The sequence below is a fragment of the Dromiciops gliroides genome, chromosome 2, assembly GCF_019393635.1.
Source record: "Dromiciops gliroides isolate mDroGli1 chromosome 2, mDroGli1.pri, whole genome shotgun sequence".
NCBI classification, from domain to species: domain Eukaryota; kingdom Metazoa; phylum Chordata; class Mammalia; order Microbiotheria; family Microbiotheriidae; genus Dromiciops; species Dromiciops gliroides.
Genome location: NC_057862.1, coordinates 605,518,211 through 605,535,005, shown reverse-complemented (window position 1 = coordinate 605,535,005; position 16,795 = coordinate 605,518,211). Strand labels below are relative to the sequence as shown.

Here is a 16,795-nt window from a genome sequence, read left to right as displayed (position 1 = left end):
GAAAGAATTACCACTCTCTGTTCTGTGTTTTGGTGTGTGTGTGTGTGTGTGTGTGTGTGTGTGTGTGTGTGTGTGTGTGTGTGATGCAATTGGGGTTAAGTGACTTGCCCAGGGTCACACAGCTAGTAACTATTAAGTGTCTGAGGCCAGATTTGAACTCAGGTCTTCCTGAATCCAGGACCAGTGCTATATCCATTGTACCACCTGGCTGCCCCCCCCACCTCCCCTGCCACTATCTATTCTAAACTATTAATTCTCATTTTCATTTTTTCCTCCTTAGGTTCTATTTCCTTCAATATTGAATTTTTTATCTCTTGTTTCATTCCTTTCTGGTACTCATAGTTCTTGTGACCATAACAGTCTTTTCTCTGAGGCTCAATTTGGATTTCTGGGGGAATTACTCTTTTCTTCTAGGTTTTTTTTTTTTAACCTCCTGGACTTCTTTTAGTCCAAAGTATTTTTTCATCGTTTTTGGTATTTTCTTTTGTTTACTTGTATCTTCAACCCCTTTCTGGATTGAGACTTTATTTTTGTTCAAACTCAACTGCTTTCTAGACTTTTGACTGGTTTGGGCAGGCCTCGCTTACTCTTGGATATGGTGACTAAGATGGGGTCTTCTACAAGAATTAATGTGTTTTGACTGTTTCCCAGTGACTCAGCTTAGGTTTGGAGTTTATTTTCTGACTCCTTCTTTTCATAGTTTTGAATGGGATTTGGTTTTGTCCCTTGTTGTGAAACTGATAGGTCCCACCCAGATACCACTGATGGCATTGGCAAAAGGCCTCCTGGAAGACCCTCTGCACATCGCTTCACAGGTGCTACCTTGGCCGATTCTTTTGCTGTGGTTCAGGTGTGGGATATCTGGGTGCTGTGACACCTGGGTCTGGGCACAAGTTGGGCCCTGTTCCCTGTTGTGTCTTGGATTCCACTGTTCAGGTACTAGACACTGTATTTTCTGAGTACTCATCTGGCCCCTGTATTCTCCTATGCCTCTGTTAGCACTACCTGGGGATTCTGTGATGTGCTGCCAGGGTGCTGGTCTGCCTCCTGTTGTGCTACCTGGATGCTGAGAACAGAGCTATCTGTATGACATGTGCAATACTGCCCAAGTACAATTGCTTCTATGCTTCTTACAAGTTGTCTAGGTGGTAAGGTCCCTGTCTTAGCACTTCATGCTCCTCCTCTCTTAGTTTGGTTCCATGCTTAGCTTCTGCCTGTTCTGAGCTTTCCTAGAGTTCTAGCTATCTGTTGAGTCACAGACTGGATGGAGAAGCTTATAGCTGCTTCTCTTTGGTTTTCCCTATCATCATTTTTTTAGGTATATTTTACAACCTTTTCTGAGTATTGGGATTGGGAATGGAGATGGGAGAGGAGTCTAGACTTCTTTAGACCCTAACATAGCCCCATTTTCCCACAATTCCCCACCAATATAATTTTGCAATAATCTTCTTGTTATATTAAAAACTATTACTGTTACTAGTCCTAATATTTTTAATATTTTTTTGCTTTGTCTTCTCTAGATTTTGAACCATCCTCACAGTCTAGCTCTGCATATAGCAGGATCTTAATATTTATTGACTTGAATTGAAAAAATCAAATCTTAAAATTAAAATCCCAAAGCCCAGCTATAACATTAGCCAAACAATCTTCTAGAATATTGTCCTTATGTCTTGTAAATTCTATGGGATCATAGATCTAGAACTGGGAAGGACTTTTAAGGTCATAAAGTTCAATCTCATTTTACAGATGAGGAAACTGAGTCACAGAGAGGCGCTGTGACTTACTCAGGGTCACATAGATAGTAAGTTTCTGAGGCAAGATATGAACCCTGGTCTTCTTGACTCCAAATTCACTACATCATAATGTGATCTGCCAATTTTGTTTTATCTTTTAGGGCAGATAATAAAATTATGCCTCTGGCTGTCATGTTGGAAACCACAGTATCTGTGAACTAACAGCTGACTCTGTTACCTGACAAAACCAAGAAGGAATTTCAAGAGCTTAAAAATCTTAAATATTTATGGACACATTCTCAACACTGCAACCCCAGCCTTTTCAAGGAGGGGACCTAGAGCTATAAACCCATGAGAAACTAAGGGATGAGGCAGCTTCTCTCTTTGCATGGTATCCAGGGCAGTATGGATGTATCTAAGGCCATGTACATATGTATACATGCCATGAAGCATATATTGTAAACTTCATCTCTGAATCTGTGATCCTCTGTGCATTTTAGAACTTGCAGCTTCGCTACCTTGTAAAGCTCCTGGAGAAATCTCAAGCCAGTCCTCATAAAAGCCAAAGTATGAAGATAGGGGTGATATTTTATAATTAGAAAGTGCTTAAATTTCTTTAAAATAAGAACTCTGCTACATCCAGAATAGTTAAACAAATAGATACTTTCACAGCATTTTAATATTAATTAAGCTTCAAAGTTTGATATATGTGGTGTCCAGATCCACTGAATAGTCCAAAAGACTTTGGGAGCTCTTCTTTTACATGAGGTTCAAAGGTCCACTGCTGACCCTCAAGGAGAGGACCCCTTCAATGCCCCTGTGGACACAGAAGGAAAAGGGAAGACACAGCTCCAGGAGGTGGGCAGCTTTTCCAAAGTTACCAGGGATTTCTCCCACTCCCCGACTTTTATTAGGGCAGCAGATATTTTACATTTGAAAAATGAGGATGGGGGCGGCTAGGTGGCGCAGTGGATAAAGCACTGGCCCTGAATTCAGGAGTACCTGAGTTCAAATCCAGCCTCAGACACTTGACACTTACTAGCTGTGTGACCCTGGGCAAGTCACTTAACCCCCATTGCCCCACCAAAAAAAAAAAGAAAGAAAAGAAAAAAGAAAGAAAGAAAAATGAGGATGGAGAAGACCAAAGGGACACAGAATATTTTAAGGATTTTCATAGTAGAGAGGAAGCTGACTTCCTGGAAGAAGGAATAACTAAAACTAATGGGCAAAAGTTAAAAGGGAGCCAATTTTAGCTAATTATAATTAAGCACTTTTCATTGATTAAAGCTATCCACCAAGAGACTGGGCTTCCTTATGAGGTAGTGAGTTCTCCATCACTTGGAAGTATTTGATCAATCACTCAGTCAACATCCAACAAGCATTTATTAAGTCAAGGAATCAAGTCAATTTTATTGCGGAAACATAAGCTATACAAATACAAGTACATACAGAGTAAAAACAAGGCAGATTGGGAGGGAGGGCCCTGGCAGCTGGGGAAACCACAAAAGTCAAACAGAGGTGCTTATAATTTATTCTAGAAGTGATAGGGAGCCATTGCAATTTGTTAAGGAAGGGGAGGACTATGGTCAGATATACATTTAGAGAAAATTGTTTTAGCAACCGTTCAGAAGACAGTTTGGTGTATTAAGAGACTTGAGGGTGGGAGACCACTCAGGAGGCCATCACAATAGCCTAGGTGGGAGGTGATGAGGGTCTGAACTAGTGTGGTAATTGTGTGAGAAAAGGGGGATGAAGCATGAGAAATGTTGTGAAGGTAGAAATGGCAACATTCAGGAAATAATCTGATAATGTGGGGTGAGGAAGTATAAGGATTATAATTGCTACAACTAACAATAATTAGCATTGATGTAGTGCTTTAAGGTATACAGTACGCTTTATAAATATCTCATTTTTCCTCACAAAAACCTTAGAAGGTAGGTTTTATTATTATCTCCATTTTACAGATGAAGAAACTGAGGTAGAGGTTAAATGACTTGCCCAGGATCACATAGCTTGTAAATGTCTGAGGTGGGATTTGAACCAGGTCTTCCTAATTCCAAGTCCAGTATTCTCTCTATTAAACAGGTTTGGGAGAAACATGGTTCAGACATGTTGAGTTTAAGATGTTTCAGGACATCTAGTGTTAAATGTCCAGTAAGCAATGTGCTATAAGCTAGTGAGAAGTCTCATGTTTAAGGCCATTCAGAAAAATGGCTACCATTGCCCAACCCTTCCATCCATCATATCAGTCTCTTAATAATCTTCATTCTATTTCTTAACCTTCAAGCTATATGTCTCAACACTCTATCCTTACCCCACCCCCTAGCAACAATGAAAACACTTTCCCATGCTATCATGAATAGTCAGCTGTTTGGTTAACTGTCCCACCTCTCTCGTCCAGTTGCCTTTGTAGCTATTGTTTACACCACTAATCTTGACTATGGTGATATATCTGCTCTGCAGTGCAAAAGCAGCTCTTTTCTCAAGTGGGTGAAGGTCTATTCTGTGATTGCCACAGAAAAGGTTTATCAAGGAATCTTCTAGGAAAAGTATAACCAATTGGGTCCTCTGTTAAATTGTATGGTAGTTGAAGCTTATCTTTAACACCATTCTATATGCCCTTGTTTTGGGGCAAGGGAGTCCTTCCCAGAGCTCCCCTAGACCCACACTTATCCAGCAGTGATATCCCAAGTAAGGTTTGGGGCTACTCTCTGGAGGGCCCCTCAAGTTCTCTTTTTTTTTTAATTTTAGTTTGGCAATTGGGGTTAAGTGACTTGCCCAGGGTCACACAGCTAGTGTTAAGTGTCTGAGGCCAGATTTGAACTGAGGTGCCAATGCTCTATCCACTGCGCCACCTAGCTGCCCTCCTCAAGTTCTCTTCTAACCCTTCTTCCTTCCCACTGAACTTCCAACTTCTCCTGCCCCTCTCTTGCAACCCTGTGCTTTCCAGGTAGCCTTCCAGAGATGAAAGGAGTGTGTACAGGGGCATTGAAGGGGCCCTCTGCTAGAGGGTCAATAGTAGACCTTTGAATCCGTATCTTGTCTTGTTTCTTGCTCAAGTGGGTATGGGCTGGTGCCCATTGCCAGAGTCCCACAGGCATCTGGTTGACATGGGGAAATTGGGAGGGGCACTTTGTATGAGGGTGGGCCAGCTTGTCCCCTCATTCATTAATGAGGATACAGTATGGAGCTTGGTTCAGTAGTGCCCTCTACTGCTCTCTGTGTCCTAAATGTCAATGTGTCTAGTCAGTGATGTGGTGGAAAGTCTGGAGACCTGGCTTCAGGGGGCTTCTCTGAGCTTGAGTTTCCACAGTTATGAGATGAACTCGAAGGTCCCTTCCAACTTTAACATTCTAGGATTCTCTCAATCCTAGAGTCACATCTCAATCACCTGACTCCCAGCCCTGACCTCCTGCCTCCTGCTCCTCCTGCTCCTTCTCCTCCTCCTCTTCCTCCTCCCCCTTGCCTGCTTGGAAACTTCTTTCGAAACTTTTAGTTTTCCCAAAGATTCTGAATTCAGTAATGGGAGAGACATGCTAACCATAGAATTGGAACCTCATTTATTCAACTCTATCCTCTCTGGATACACTACTCCAGTAAAGATTAAAGGGAGTTTTGAAAAGCCCCTGAGTCCATCCCCTTCCTCAGGACAAAACAAGAGGAAAAAAAATAACACTTTATTTGACCAGAGGGCATGTTACATAGGTCTTTAATCAACATACAGACCTTCTTACTGAAAAATAAGATGGGAGAGTGTCCAGTCAGCAAAATGGAGAGAAGAGATCTTTATAATCCTAGGTAATTTGCAAATTACCTAGCCCCTCACTCTTGTTATCTTGTCATTGTTGTTTGTTCTTAATTCTTCTTCTTCTTTTTTTTTGCAGGGCAATGAGGGTTAAGTGACTTGCCCGGGGTCACACAGCTAGTAAGTGTCAAGTGTCCCTCAGTCTTTAAATAATCCAGAGGTTCAAATTTATAAACCAATCTGAATTCTGAGTCTCATTGGTTTCAGTTTTGCTTAGAGGGCAATGGCATTACCCTTGGAAAGTAAAGCTAGTAGCTCTGTAAACCATTTTCTTCTGCCAGTGGTATTCCAAGACACCAATATTGTCATTAGCTCCAGAAAGACCTTCCTTCCTTTTATCCAAATGAATGCCTCCAGAGGGTTGGGAAAGAGGCAAATCTCCCCCCCCCCCCACTCCCACTCTACTATGTCCTTTCTGATTCCAGGAGAAAAGAATCAGCAGTTTTACATACCACCCACTATAGTAAGTGAATCAATCAACGGAAGACTGGCCCACTCAAGCAGGCCTGGCTAGGCTTGCATATGATCACCTTGATAAAAATGAGAAAATAGTTACTAATACGATAAAAAAGTAACCAAGCTGAGAAATGGTTTCCCAGGCTAATACTTGAGATCTGGGACATGATGTGTGATTTTTACAAGTCAGAACACACAGTGCCCAACACCGAATAACTCAAGAGAAAATGAGAAGGCATGATTTTCCCAAATGCTCTACAGGGCTTTTCCATTATCCATCTCCTCCCCCAAATTTCACCCCCCCCCCAAAAGAATTCTAAGTTACTCTTTCCTGGTAAAATGTATTTCATTTTGTATGAGTAACATTTTAAACATACACACATACATATATGCATATGCATATATACATATATACATATATATATACACACACATATATATATATAAAGATATACACAATGTACCTTATGGCTATAACTTACACATGTGTAACTACTGTTGTTCAGTTGTGTCCAACTCTTGGTTGATCCCATTTGGGCTTTTCTTGGCAGACACTGGAGTGGTTTGCCATTTCCTTCTCCAGCTATTTTACAGATCAGGAAACCGAGGCAAACAGTGTGAAGTGACTTGCCCAGGGACACAGATTTTAAGTGTCTGAGGCCAGATTTTAACTCAGACAGATGAGTCTTCCTGACTTCAAGCCTGGCACTCAATCCACTGGGTCACCTAGCTGACCCTATGTAAGGACTGTATACAAACAACTACATTTAGACATGAATATTATCTCACAGAAGCATATCCTAGTGGGTAGAGGATTGCCCTCAGAGACAAGGAAGGGGTCAAATCTTTCCTCTAACACATACTAGTGTGTGACCTTGGACAAGTCACTTAATCTCTAGCTACCTGGGACAACTTTAAGACTATAAGACTATAGAGCATGCATCAGTGGAAAGATTTTCCACACCAGGAACTACACACTGAGAAAATCACAGGTCCAGACAACCTTTGCCTTCACCCCCTAAAAAAAAGCCCTTTCGTTTATAGAGCCTCCATAAAGATTCTTAAAGCAATTAATTCCTCCTCCATTCCTCTGAGACAGGTGGTTCACTTTATTACCATTTTACAGATGAGGAAACTTTTATTTAAGTGATTTGCTCAAGACCAGGAATGTAGTATTAGACCTAGAATTAGCACACATTTCTCTTGACTCCAGGGCCCCTACTCTAAGATGCCAGAGTTGAAGGGAAATTATCTTCCAAGAAGAACTCTGATCAGACCAGTTCTCCTCCCTTTAGTCCCCTCTGCCGTTTCACACCTGCACTATGTGTACAGACCCCTGGGCTCTTCCCAAGGCCTCAAAGGTTAAAACTCAACTAAAGCCTCAGGCTGACATCCCTTTAGCACACTTTTCTTCCTTAAGAACCTGGTAAACCCCAGCTTCCCTTCACTTTTAAGGCAAGAACAGAGTGGATTCCCTCGGAAAACAGGTGCTCAGAGTCGCCAAGATGTGGGATACGGGGAGTTAGAGCAGTTTCAAAGGCCTGAACTCCTAGGCTTCTGGCCCAGCCTCCTAGCTCTCCCGCGAAGATGTCCCGCAGCCCAAGGTGTTACCGAAGTGAAAACACCTGGAAAACTGAAGGTGTGCCTGATCCCTGACTTTGAAGGGTCAGAAAGTTGTCCTTGATCTTTGGCCTTTCTTCTTTTCACCCAAAGAAAGGCTCGGAAATTTAAAACTTTTTTTTAAAGGCATATCTGAGTTCTAGTGATTTTTTACCCAAATGAATGTCTCCCTTCTACCATCAACTAGATGTGGGAAAACCATCCTTACAATGGTGCAAAGACCCGTTTAAAATTTGAGCTCGCACCACCACAGCCCAAGCAAGACTCTTTTCAAGTTTCCTTTTGGTTGTTGTTATATGGCTGGAATAGCCAAGAAAAACACCGGTCCAGGTCTCGGGTGGGGTAAGGTGGGGGTGGAATAGGGTGGTGGTGGTTGCTAGGATTCTTCCGCATAATAGGCAAACCATTTAAGCGCAGAGTGAGGAGGGGGCACGAAGAAGAAGCTCCAAGCCTTGATTATCCTCATTTTTGACAAGTAGGTCTGACAGTAGGCGCCCCCAGGATGCCCGAAGCCTCCTCAGCCATAGCTCCTACACTGTCAATTTCACCCAGCAGCTCCTACACGGCTCCCACGGGCTCCTGCCTCCCTTCCCCGTCCTGGGAGCATTTCGCTCTCATTCCCAGATTGGAAACAGCAATCACACCAAGGTCCCCGGACTGCAGTCTCTTGTGTTAGTCCTAGTTAGCCAAAGAATCAGAATGGGAGGAGCGAATACGGAAAGGACTTTTTGGGAGTTCGCAGAGTTACTGGCCTCCGGATGGGGAGCAAAGCTGGGGAGGGGCACAGCGAGGAGGAGCTAAGGGGGGGGACCTCTCTCAGCATGTGACTATTCCCTCCCAGCCCCCAAGGACAAACCAGGGGAGGAGGGAGGGCGCGCAAACTGAAGCCGCTGGGATCGCTCCATCTCTCGCGGGGTAGGACTCCGCCTCTCCTATCTCGCGACTATCTCCCCGTCAGTGTCCCAAACCCTTTCCCCTTCTGCCTCCCCTTTTCCTCCCTTCCTCACTGGGTCCGCGGGGCTCCAAGCCGCCTTCCACCCCTCCGACCTCATAAACAACTCCTGGAAATGCAGAGGGAGGAGGCGGGGCAGGCTGGCTGGCCCGACCCGAGAGGGGCGGGGACAGGGTCAGGGGCAGAGGCTGGAGCTGCGTTTCCCCTATTGGCGGAGGCGCAGTGGGCTGCCCCAAGCTTAGGTCCTGAGCCAGGCTAAAGAGGACCAGGCTGACAGCGCCCCCGCCCCCACGCCCACTCCTCCAAGTCACCCCCCCCCTCCAGGCACTGGACTCCCCCTCCCTGACTCCCACCCACTCCACCCCGATCCCTCCCGGCGCGCAGGGCCGGCCGAAGTTTTAAAGTGGGGCCGCCGCCTGCCGCTCCTGACATTCGGGACGCGGCCAGCCCCCGGGCCCCCGAGCTAGCCGCGCTCCCGCGCCCCTGCTCTCCTGAGCGGGCTGTACAATCCTCGGCAGTGTCCTGAGACTGTATGGTCACCTCAGAGGCCACGATCGCCACGGCTGCGACAGCCCGGCTCCGAGGACTTGTTTCACACACACTTTGATCTGGATTTGTACCCCCTCCCCCACTGATTTTTATTTTGCTATTTTGTTTTTTAGAAACAATTTTTAAACTTTTTTTTTGTTCTCCCGGTCCGCATTTGACAACCTCTCCCCCTTTCCCATCCCTCCACCCTTCCCTCTTACAACCACTCCTCCTCCCGGTTCCTCCCCCGTCACCTCTCTCCACCCTCCGCTTTCCTCGTACCTACCCAACCACCTGCAAACTTCCACCTGATTTTGCGGAGCGCTTTGGACCAGAGAGCGCTCAGGACCTTTTACAATCGGTCCAGGGCCTCCGTAAGCCATAAAAGCAGCGGGCTTCAGCGGCCGGGATTTGAAGGCGCCTGGTGGCCCAGAGAGAGAAGCGTGAAAATGACAGCTGACAAGGAGAAGAAAAGGTAAGCTAGGCGCCGAGAAGATCTAGCCAGAGAGGGGGAGGGCAGAACTTGACTGTGGCGATGATGGAAGGGGTGCGAGAGATCCCGGGGTTATCGACCTTAAAGGCTTCCTCTGGCTGGGATAAAGAAAGTGGGGAAAGACACAGAAAAGTTCTGACGGAGTCAGGTTGGTGGAACTTTCAGGGAACACCAGGTATGTGAGCCAGGCACAGGACAGCTCGAGTTTCCATGACTGTCCTGAGGTTAAGGAAACGCGGTGCTTCGCAAGGGTGATTTCCCAAAGTCTTTCTCGCCGGCCAGTGCGGCTGGGGGTTGAGATACGGACTGACTTCTTAGTCCTTTCCTCCCTCTCCCTTTACCCAGTGGAGGTAGTGGCAAACTCTTTCCCTTTTCCAGTGTCCCCTACCTCTCCTCGGTGTCCTACGTTGGCTCGAGAGCGCCTTGGGCGCTTGAGACGCGGAGGGCAGAAATGGACTGTGTGTTAGGGCGACGGAGCTAGGGTCCTTCAGAGGGTCGGCGACTTAAATAGAAGTGGGGACCACTCTGTAATTCCCAGAGGTTTTCGTTCTCTGAGGTCCTGGTCGCCCAGAGAAGAAATTAACTGGATCCAGTACTGGGGTGCCTCCGAAGAGGGCAGAGAAGGGCAGCCAAGTTTGGCCCGCCACTCTCTAGTCTCCCTTCAATAGGTGAAAGGCAACTCGGAAGAAGTGTCGCTTTCCTGCTTTTCCCACTAGTAAATCCCCGATGCGCTGAGAAGAGACAGATCCGTGCTGGCCCAAGCAAGTGGGATTGCTGGGCACATTTCCCCCATTTCCCCGATTCCCATAACTATCCACAGCCAAAGGGGCATCGATAGGGGCTTTCCTTATCCTGCAACCCTTCCTTCTCCCCCAGATGGGCAGGCGTATCCACACACGGACGCACAGCTCGCAGAGTCCAAGCCACAGATAAGCCCACTCACTACTTCGCCGCTTCCCTTTCACTTTGACACTGAGAGGGAGGGGGGGAGTGTTCTTTTCTTGGACCAGGCTCGGGCCAGGTGAATGTGAGGTTAATGTGGCTGCGAGGTTAATGTGGCCGCGAGAGTTCCCTGCGTGAGGACGAGGTTGTGGGAAGGCATGGCCTGGGATCTCCACCCACGCTGTCTAGGAGAGCGACCCAGCGGAACATTGCCGCGTTCAGGGATGGCCCGAAGCTGCTTGGTCGCGGGGAGGGTTGAGGGACGCTGGGAGGAAAAAATAATCTGGTCATTGACTTGCGTTTGGTGACTGGCTTCGGTTTGCGAATCCCAGCCAGATGGGGAAGAGGGGGAGAGCTTGGAATTGGGTTTGTGTAAACGGAAGAGCTTCCCCTGGCTAAACTTGGCTCTTTTCTCCGGGTCACCCCAGTTGCATGCTCCCAGCGTCCCGGGTTGAAGTGACATTTCCTATCTGTACTCTTGGATCATCCGGTAATCGAGAGGCGTGTATCATCTCTGGTTGTACTCCCTCTTCCCTCCGCTACAAAATACTTCTGGGATTTGCGCTTGATTTCCTCCCCTTCTTTCAATGGCCGAAATTTACGAGATCAAACTGCTACCTGGGGTTAGTCTAGTTAAGCGTCGCTGAGCTGATGGTTTGTGGATGCAAGCAAAGTTGCGAACCCTTTTCTCGCCTTCCGGTCGCCCTAAAGCTTCCAGTCAAGGAAGCGCACATCACATTTGGAGCTGCTTAAGAGTGCTTAATCCCCAGTGTGCTGAGGGCAGTTTGGTTTTAGCAGAGAATCGATCAGAGTAATAACTCCAGTAACAATAATGATTAAACAAGTAACAGAAATTGTGCTCAAATTGTGTGCCCCGTGCCCAGGACTGGCCGAGGAACCAGCCAGTGAGAACTTATTCTTCGTTTTACAAACCAGATGTCTATCAGGGAATGTCGAAATCAGAGGGGGGTGTGGTTTGATCGTAATCTTGACAGATGTGTGAGAGATGTCATCTCCTCCTACGGTGCCCTGCGCTGGGTGATGTGCTACGTCCTGCCATTATGCATATTAATTATTTCAAGAAACTTAGGAGGTAAAGATTTCAACATAGCAGATGGGTTGCCCTCTTCTACGGGATGCGGGCAAGCAAATAAAGAGGTATAGAGTTTAGAGCCAGCCCTCAAGTTACGTAACTGGGCCCCAAAGTGTAATCTTGAGCTCCGTCTTTAAGAATCATTAGGGGTCGGGGCAGCTAGGTGGCACAGTGGATGGAGCACCGGCCCTGGAGTCAGGAGTACCTGAGTTCAGATCCGGCCTCAGACTCTTAACACTTACTGGCTGTGTGACCCTGGGCAAGTCACTTAACCCAATTGCCTCACAAAAAAAAAAAAAACATTAGGGGTCGGCCCGCTATTTGAGGTGCCAGCTGGGATTCCCTGAACCAATGAGATTGGAAAGCTGAACTTCTTACTTTGTATCTGCTTTCACAACTCTATAAAATTTCTGTGCTTCCACCAACTGGCAAGAAAAAAGTGTGTGTGTTAGAGAGAGAGAGAGAGAGAGAGAGAGAGAGAGAGAGAGAGAGAGAGAGAGAGAGAGAGAGAGAGAGAGAGAGAGAGAGAGAGCTAGCTCCTTATCTGATGCTAAACCTGGTACATTCGTCAGGATTAATTTTCTAATACCATATTTAATATTCGGTCCTAGTCGTTGTTGACCAGCTTCAGGCTATTTATTGGTGGAACCAAATTGTTATTAAAAAACTGTGAACGAATACATTGACAACTCGTTCTGCACCGAGAGCGATTGTCTTATCTATGGGCTTGCAGGAAGATTCAGTAGTCTAAGTATTTTAAGAGGGTGCTTTGCCAGTGAGCTTTGCCTTGGTTCTAGCCATAGAGGGGTGTGTTAGAAACTCCAGTTAACCATATGCATTGTTAAATTCAGGGTGAAGAAGCTTCTCCTCCCCAAATGTCAGCAATTATAATTATAGTAAAACCAACAAGAACAGCAAAAACATTCTGGTCCTTTTCCAAAATAATATGAACCGTTAGAAGTCATCATTTATAAGCAGAAAATTGCCAAAATTCATGGAATGACTGACCCTGGTTAATATATTTATTCCAAACTATGAATAGTCTTCATAAGTTGGTGTCATGAGATATTAATATAATGATCACAATATTAAAATGGCTACAATATGTATATTCTGTTTTCTTCATCAAAACCCCGTATATGGATTTAGAGGTTAGATAGCCTGACCTCACTCCCATTTTGAGGACTTACTACCAGTTGTAAACTTAGGACAAATCTCCTAATGGCTCTGGGCTATGGTTTCCTCATCTGTAAAATAAAAGCATTCAACTAGAGAGTTTCTTAGGCCCGTTCCAGCCCCAAAGCTACGAGCCTTTTATTTTGCCATGGAAATTGAGACCTTCACTCGCCATTCTTCTTGGGGTGATTTTCTGTGGTCCAGAGAGAGTTTGTGGTGTCACTAACTCAGTTTCTGCTTAGACAAGAAGCTGGAAAGTGGCCAGTAACTCACCTCCTCATTAGCTACATGACCTTGGGCAGTTTTCTCATTTGTGAAAAGGGGATAATGATACTTGGGTTATGGTAAGGACTGAATAAATGCAAATATAAATATAAAATAGTATAGGTACTTTCTTTGTCTGATCCATAGAGGAAAATCTGGGTTGACCATAAAGAAATCCAGTATTTTTTAGGTGCATGGGATTGATGAGTGCTCAGATAGAAACAAAAGCAACTTGTTTACAGGTCAGATCTTGTTTTCATCTTGCCAGGACTCAAAGTTCTTTCATATGACACTTCCGTAGGTCATGGGCTTTTGATTTGAAAGGGACTTTAGAGATCTAGAAACTCGTCTACTAATACAAAGACAATTCTGTAGTATATAGAAAGAAGCTAGACTTAATCCAGGTCATGAATTTATAGAGTTCAGAAAAGTTCTTGGAGATCCAAGGTCTAGCTAGATAGGTTGATTTGCTCAAAAATCACAGAGCTAGTAAATGCTAGATGTGGGATTTGGACCCAGGATCTCTCTCACCAAATCCAAATATTGAGCTCATAGAGGCAAGGTGTTTTGCTCAAGGTCATACAGAAAGATAACAGCAGTCACATAACAAGCAGTAGTCCCTTAATAAATGTTTCTTGAATTGAAAAAAAAATGCAGGACTATTTTATACCTCATACTGTAAGCAAAGAGTGTCCCAGAGTCCTTAAACTGGAGTTTTGAACCTGAGCTTTTCGTATTTTGATGACTGTATTTCAGTGTGATTGATTTCCTTTGTAATCCTATTTATTTTATGAATTTAAAAACATTCTGAGAAAGGATCCAGAGATTTCACCAGGCTGGCAGAGGGATGCATGTCACACAACAAAAGATAAACAATCCCTCATTCCACCAATGTATTCAGAGAAGATTGAGAAATTAAGTGACTTGTCCAAAGTCTCAAAGCTAATTAATAGTGGATGTTATCCACTACACTATATTGCCTCTCATCCAAGAGATAGGTTAATGAGGCTTACACCTGCTTTCAGTCACATTTATTCTACAATGTGTTAATTTCTATTCAGTTTAAAATGTTATTTTTGGAGTATACTAGGTTTTAGCTCACTCTTAAAAATCATTATGACTTTGGCCTGAAATTAATTATGAGTGAATGGAAACTGAGGCTCTACAGTGAGTAGGCAGGCCAAAACTCCAAAATATCTAGGGTAAAGGTAAAGGTAACTCCCCTGGCAATTATCCTTGTGCATCTAAAAGTGTTAGAGATGCCAAATAGCCTTTGAGTCCACTGCAAGACCAGTGAAGGGGTCTAGGGGAGGAGCAGGTTTGAATCCAGGGGCTTTTCAAGGGTTATTGAAAATCTCCAGCTATTCTGTGAAAGGGACTTCTCTTTAGTGAGGAGAAAGCATGAACCTGCTTTTAGGGGAAGAAGCTTGTTAGGGTTTGCTGTTGTTGTTTTAAACCTATAGGTACTTGCCATATAGATATGTAGATTATGAAAACTTTAAAGTTGTCACTGTAGCTTAACTTTAAAAAATGATCACTACATCTAGGGATGAGCCTTGTTTTGTTTGTTTAGTTGGTTTTTTTGAGCGGCAATGAAGGTTAAGTGACTTGTCCAAGGCCACACAGCCAGTAAGTGTCAAGTGTCTGAGGCCAGATTTGAACTCAGGTCCTCCTGAATGCAGGGCCAGTGCTTTATCCACTGTGCCACCTAGCTGCCCCTGAGCCTTGTTTTAAATTTAAAAAGTTAAGTATGTGAGTTGTCCAGTCATGGCATTGCGATATCAGCTTCCCATCACTAGAAGTATTAAACCAAAAATGGAATCGCTAAGGGGTGGTGTTAAGGGATTCTCAAGTTTCTTATAGGGTCTGTGGGACCATGGCTAGGGGCAGCTGGGCCGCACAGTAGATAGAGTGCCTAGCCTAAAGTTAGGAAGACTCAGATACTTACTAGCTGTGTGACCTCTGGCAAGTCACTTAACCCTGTTTGCCTGTTTCCTCATCTGTAAAATGAGCTGGAGAAGGAAATAGCAAACGACTCCAGTATTTTTGCCAAGAAGAGCCCAAATGGGGTCCTGAAGGGTCAAAGATATGTAGGATTAGGGGTTTTTTTTGCCTTATACTGATAACAAAGAAGACCATAATGGATTGAATGTTTTCACATTATCAATTCATTTAACTTGAGTGACAGAGATCAGAGAATATTTGAGCCATGTTGGAGAAGAGTGTGGGTCAAAATGTCATTTTTTGTTCCCAATGAAAAAATGATCAGGGCTGTTTCTCTTGGACATCTGTAATGATGGAAATGTCTGTGGTTTTCTTTTAATTCATACACTTTCTTTTAAAGTCTTGTTCTATTTTTATATTTGATGGTGACCCTTGTGGGTCCTGTCCTAGGGGGTTATGGAAGGATCGACATGTCTGGTATAGAGGACACATGACTGTTTTGTTTTTTTTTAGTGTCAATGTACCTACACCTACCAATCTATAGTTTATTCATTCTTTTATTTTTTAATTTTATTATTCTTTCATTTCATTACTTTATTTACTCATTCTTCTGGGGCAGCTAAGTGGCACAGTAGATAAAGTACTGGGCCTGGAGTCAGAAAGACCTGAGTTCAAATCTAGCCTCAGACACTTATTAGCTGGGTGACCCTGGACAAGTCACTTAACCTTGCTTGCCTCACTTTCCTCATCTGTAAAATGAGCTAGAGAAGGAAATGGCAAACCACACCAGTATCCTTGCCAAGAAAATCCCAAATGGGGTCATGAAGAGTCAGACCCAATTGAAATGACTGAACAAAACTAACTCTTCTAACCTCTCCCAGATTTGCTTCAAAGGATAAGAGGCAGGGGGTAGGTAGGTGGCACAGTGGATAAAGCACCAGCCCTGGATTCAGGAGGACCTGAGTTCAAATCTGGACTCAGACACTTGATACCTACTAGCTGTGTGACCCTGGGCAAGTCACTTAACCCTCATTGTCCTGCAAAGAACCAACAACAACCCCCCCAAAAAACACAAAAACAAAACAAACAAACAAACAAAAAACAACAAAAAAGGATAAGAGGCAGCAAGAGGTCAGCAATGGAAAGCTGGATTTGAACATCTAAAAGAATATGAGTGGGGACTGGTTTCTTCTAAACATCAATAGTGAAATGTTTTTTTTTTCTTTCTCATCATTTTTTTCTCACCATTAAACCATTTCTTCTTTTTTTTTTCCTTCCTGGGCCATCTCATGTATTGGGGAACTGTCTGATCTCTGAATATCCAAAATGTGTTCCTTCAGCTTTCCTGACTCACTACAACACCCATACACTGGGAAGCTCTGGAGTTTCTTCTCCTTCAGAGACTTTTCCAACCTTTGGCATATGGAAACTCTCCAACTGCCCTGGAAGTTCAAAGCTCTCCCCTTCCTACCTCTAAATTTTCCCCAGGATTGGTGGCAAAGCCTCAATGCTACTCAGTCGTCAAACTCCATTGTACAGAGTAACCTGTTGTAAGGGCTTCTTCCTCTGTGACTTCAGAAAAAAACAGCCTCCAAAAATCAATGCATAGAACGCTTCCTTTGGATCTTTTGATCTTTTGAAACCGCAAGCAATGGACCAGAAAAAAAAAATATGGCTGAATAAAGAACAGGAGTGAACATCTTCATAATAATACCTTGCGTTTTTATAGTATCTTCTTGCTGAGGAGCTACAAACACTCACACACACACACACACACACACACACACAC

General features: G+C 44.4%; 1 protein-coding gene across 1 annotated transcript in view; it reads left to right on the top strand.

Annotated features, from left to right (window-relative positions):
• The first annotated feature begins 8,964 nt into the window (after positions 1 to 8,964).
• EPAS1 (endothelial PAS domain protein 1) overlaps positions 8,965 to 16,795 on the top strand; it is a 122,115-nt gene continuing 114,284 nt past the window's right edge. The window contains exon 1 of the mRNA XM_043982840.1: positions 8,965 to 9,569. Coding sequence (XP_043838775.1) covers positions 9,544 to 9,569 — 26 coding nt within the window. The 5' untranslated portion in view covers positions 8,965 to 9,543. The remainder of the gene's footprint in view (positions 9,570 to 16,795) is intronic.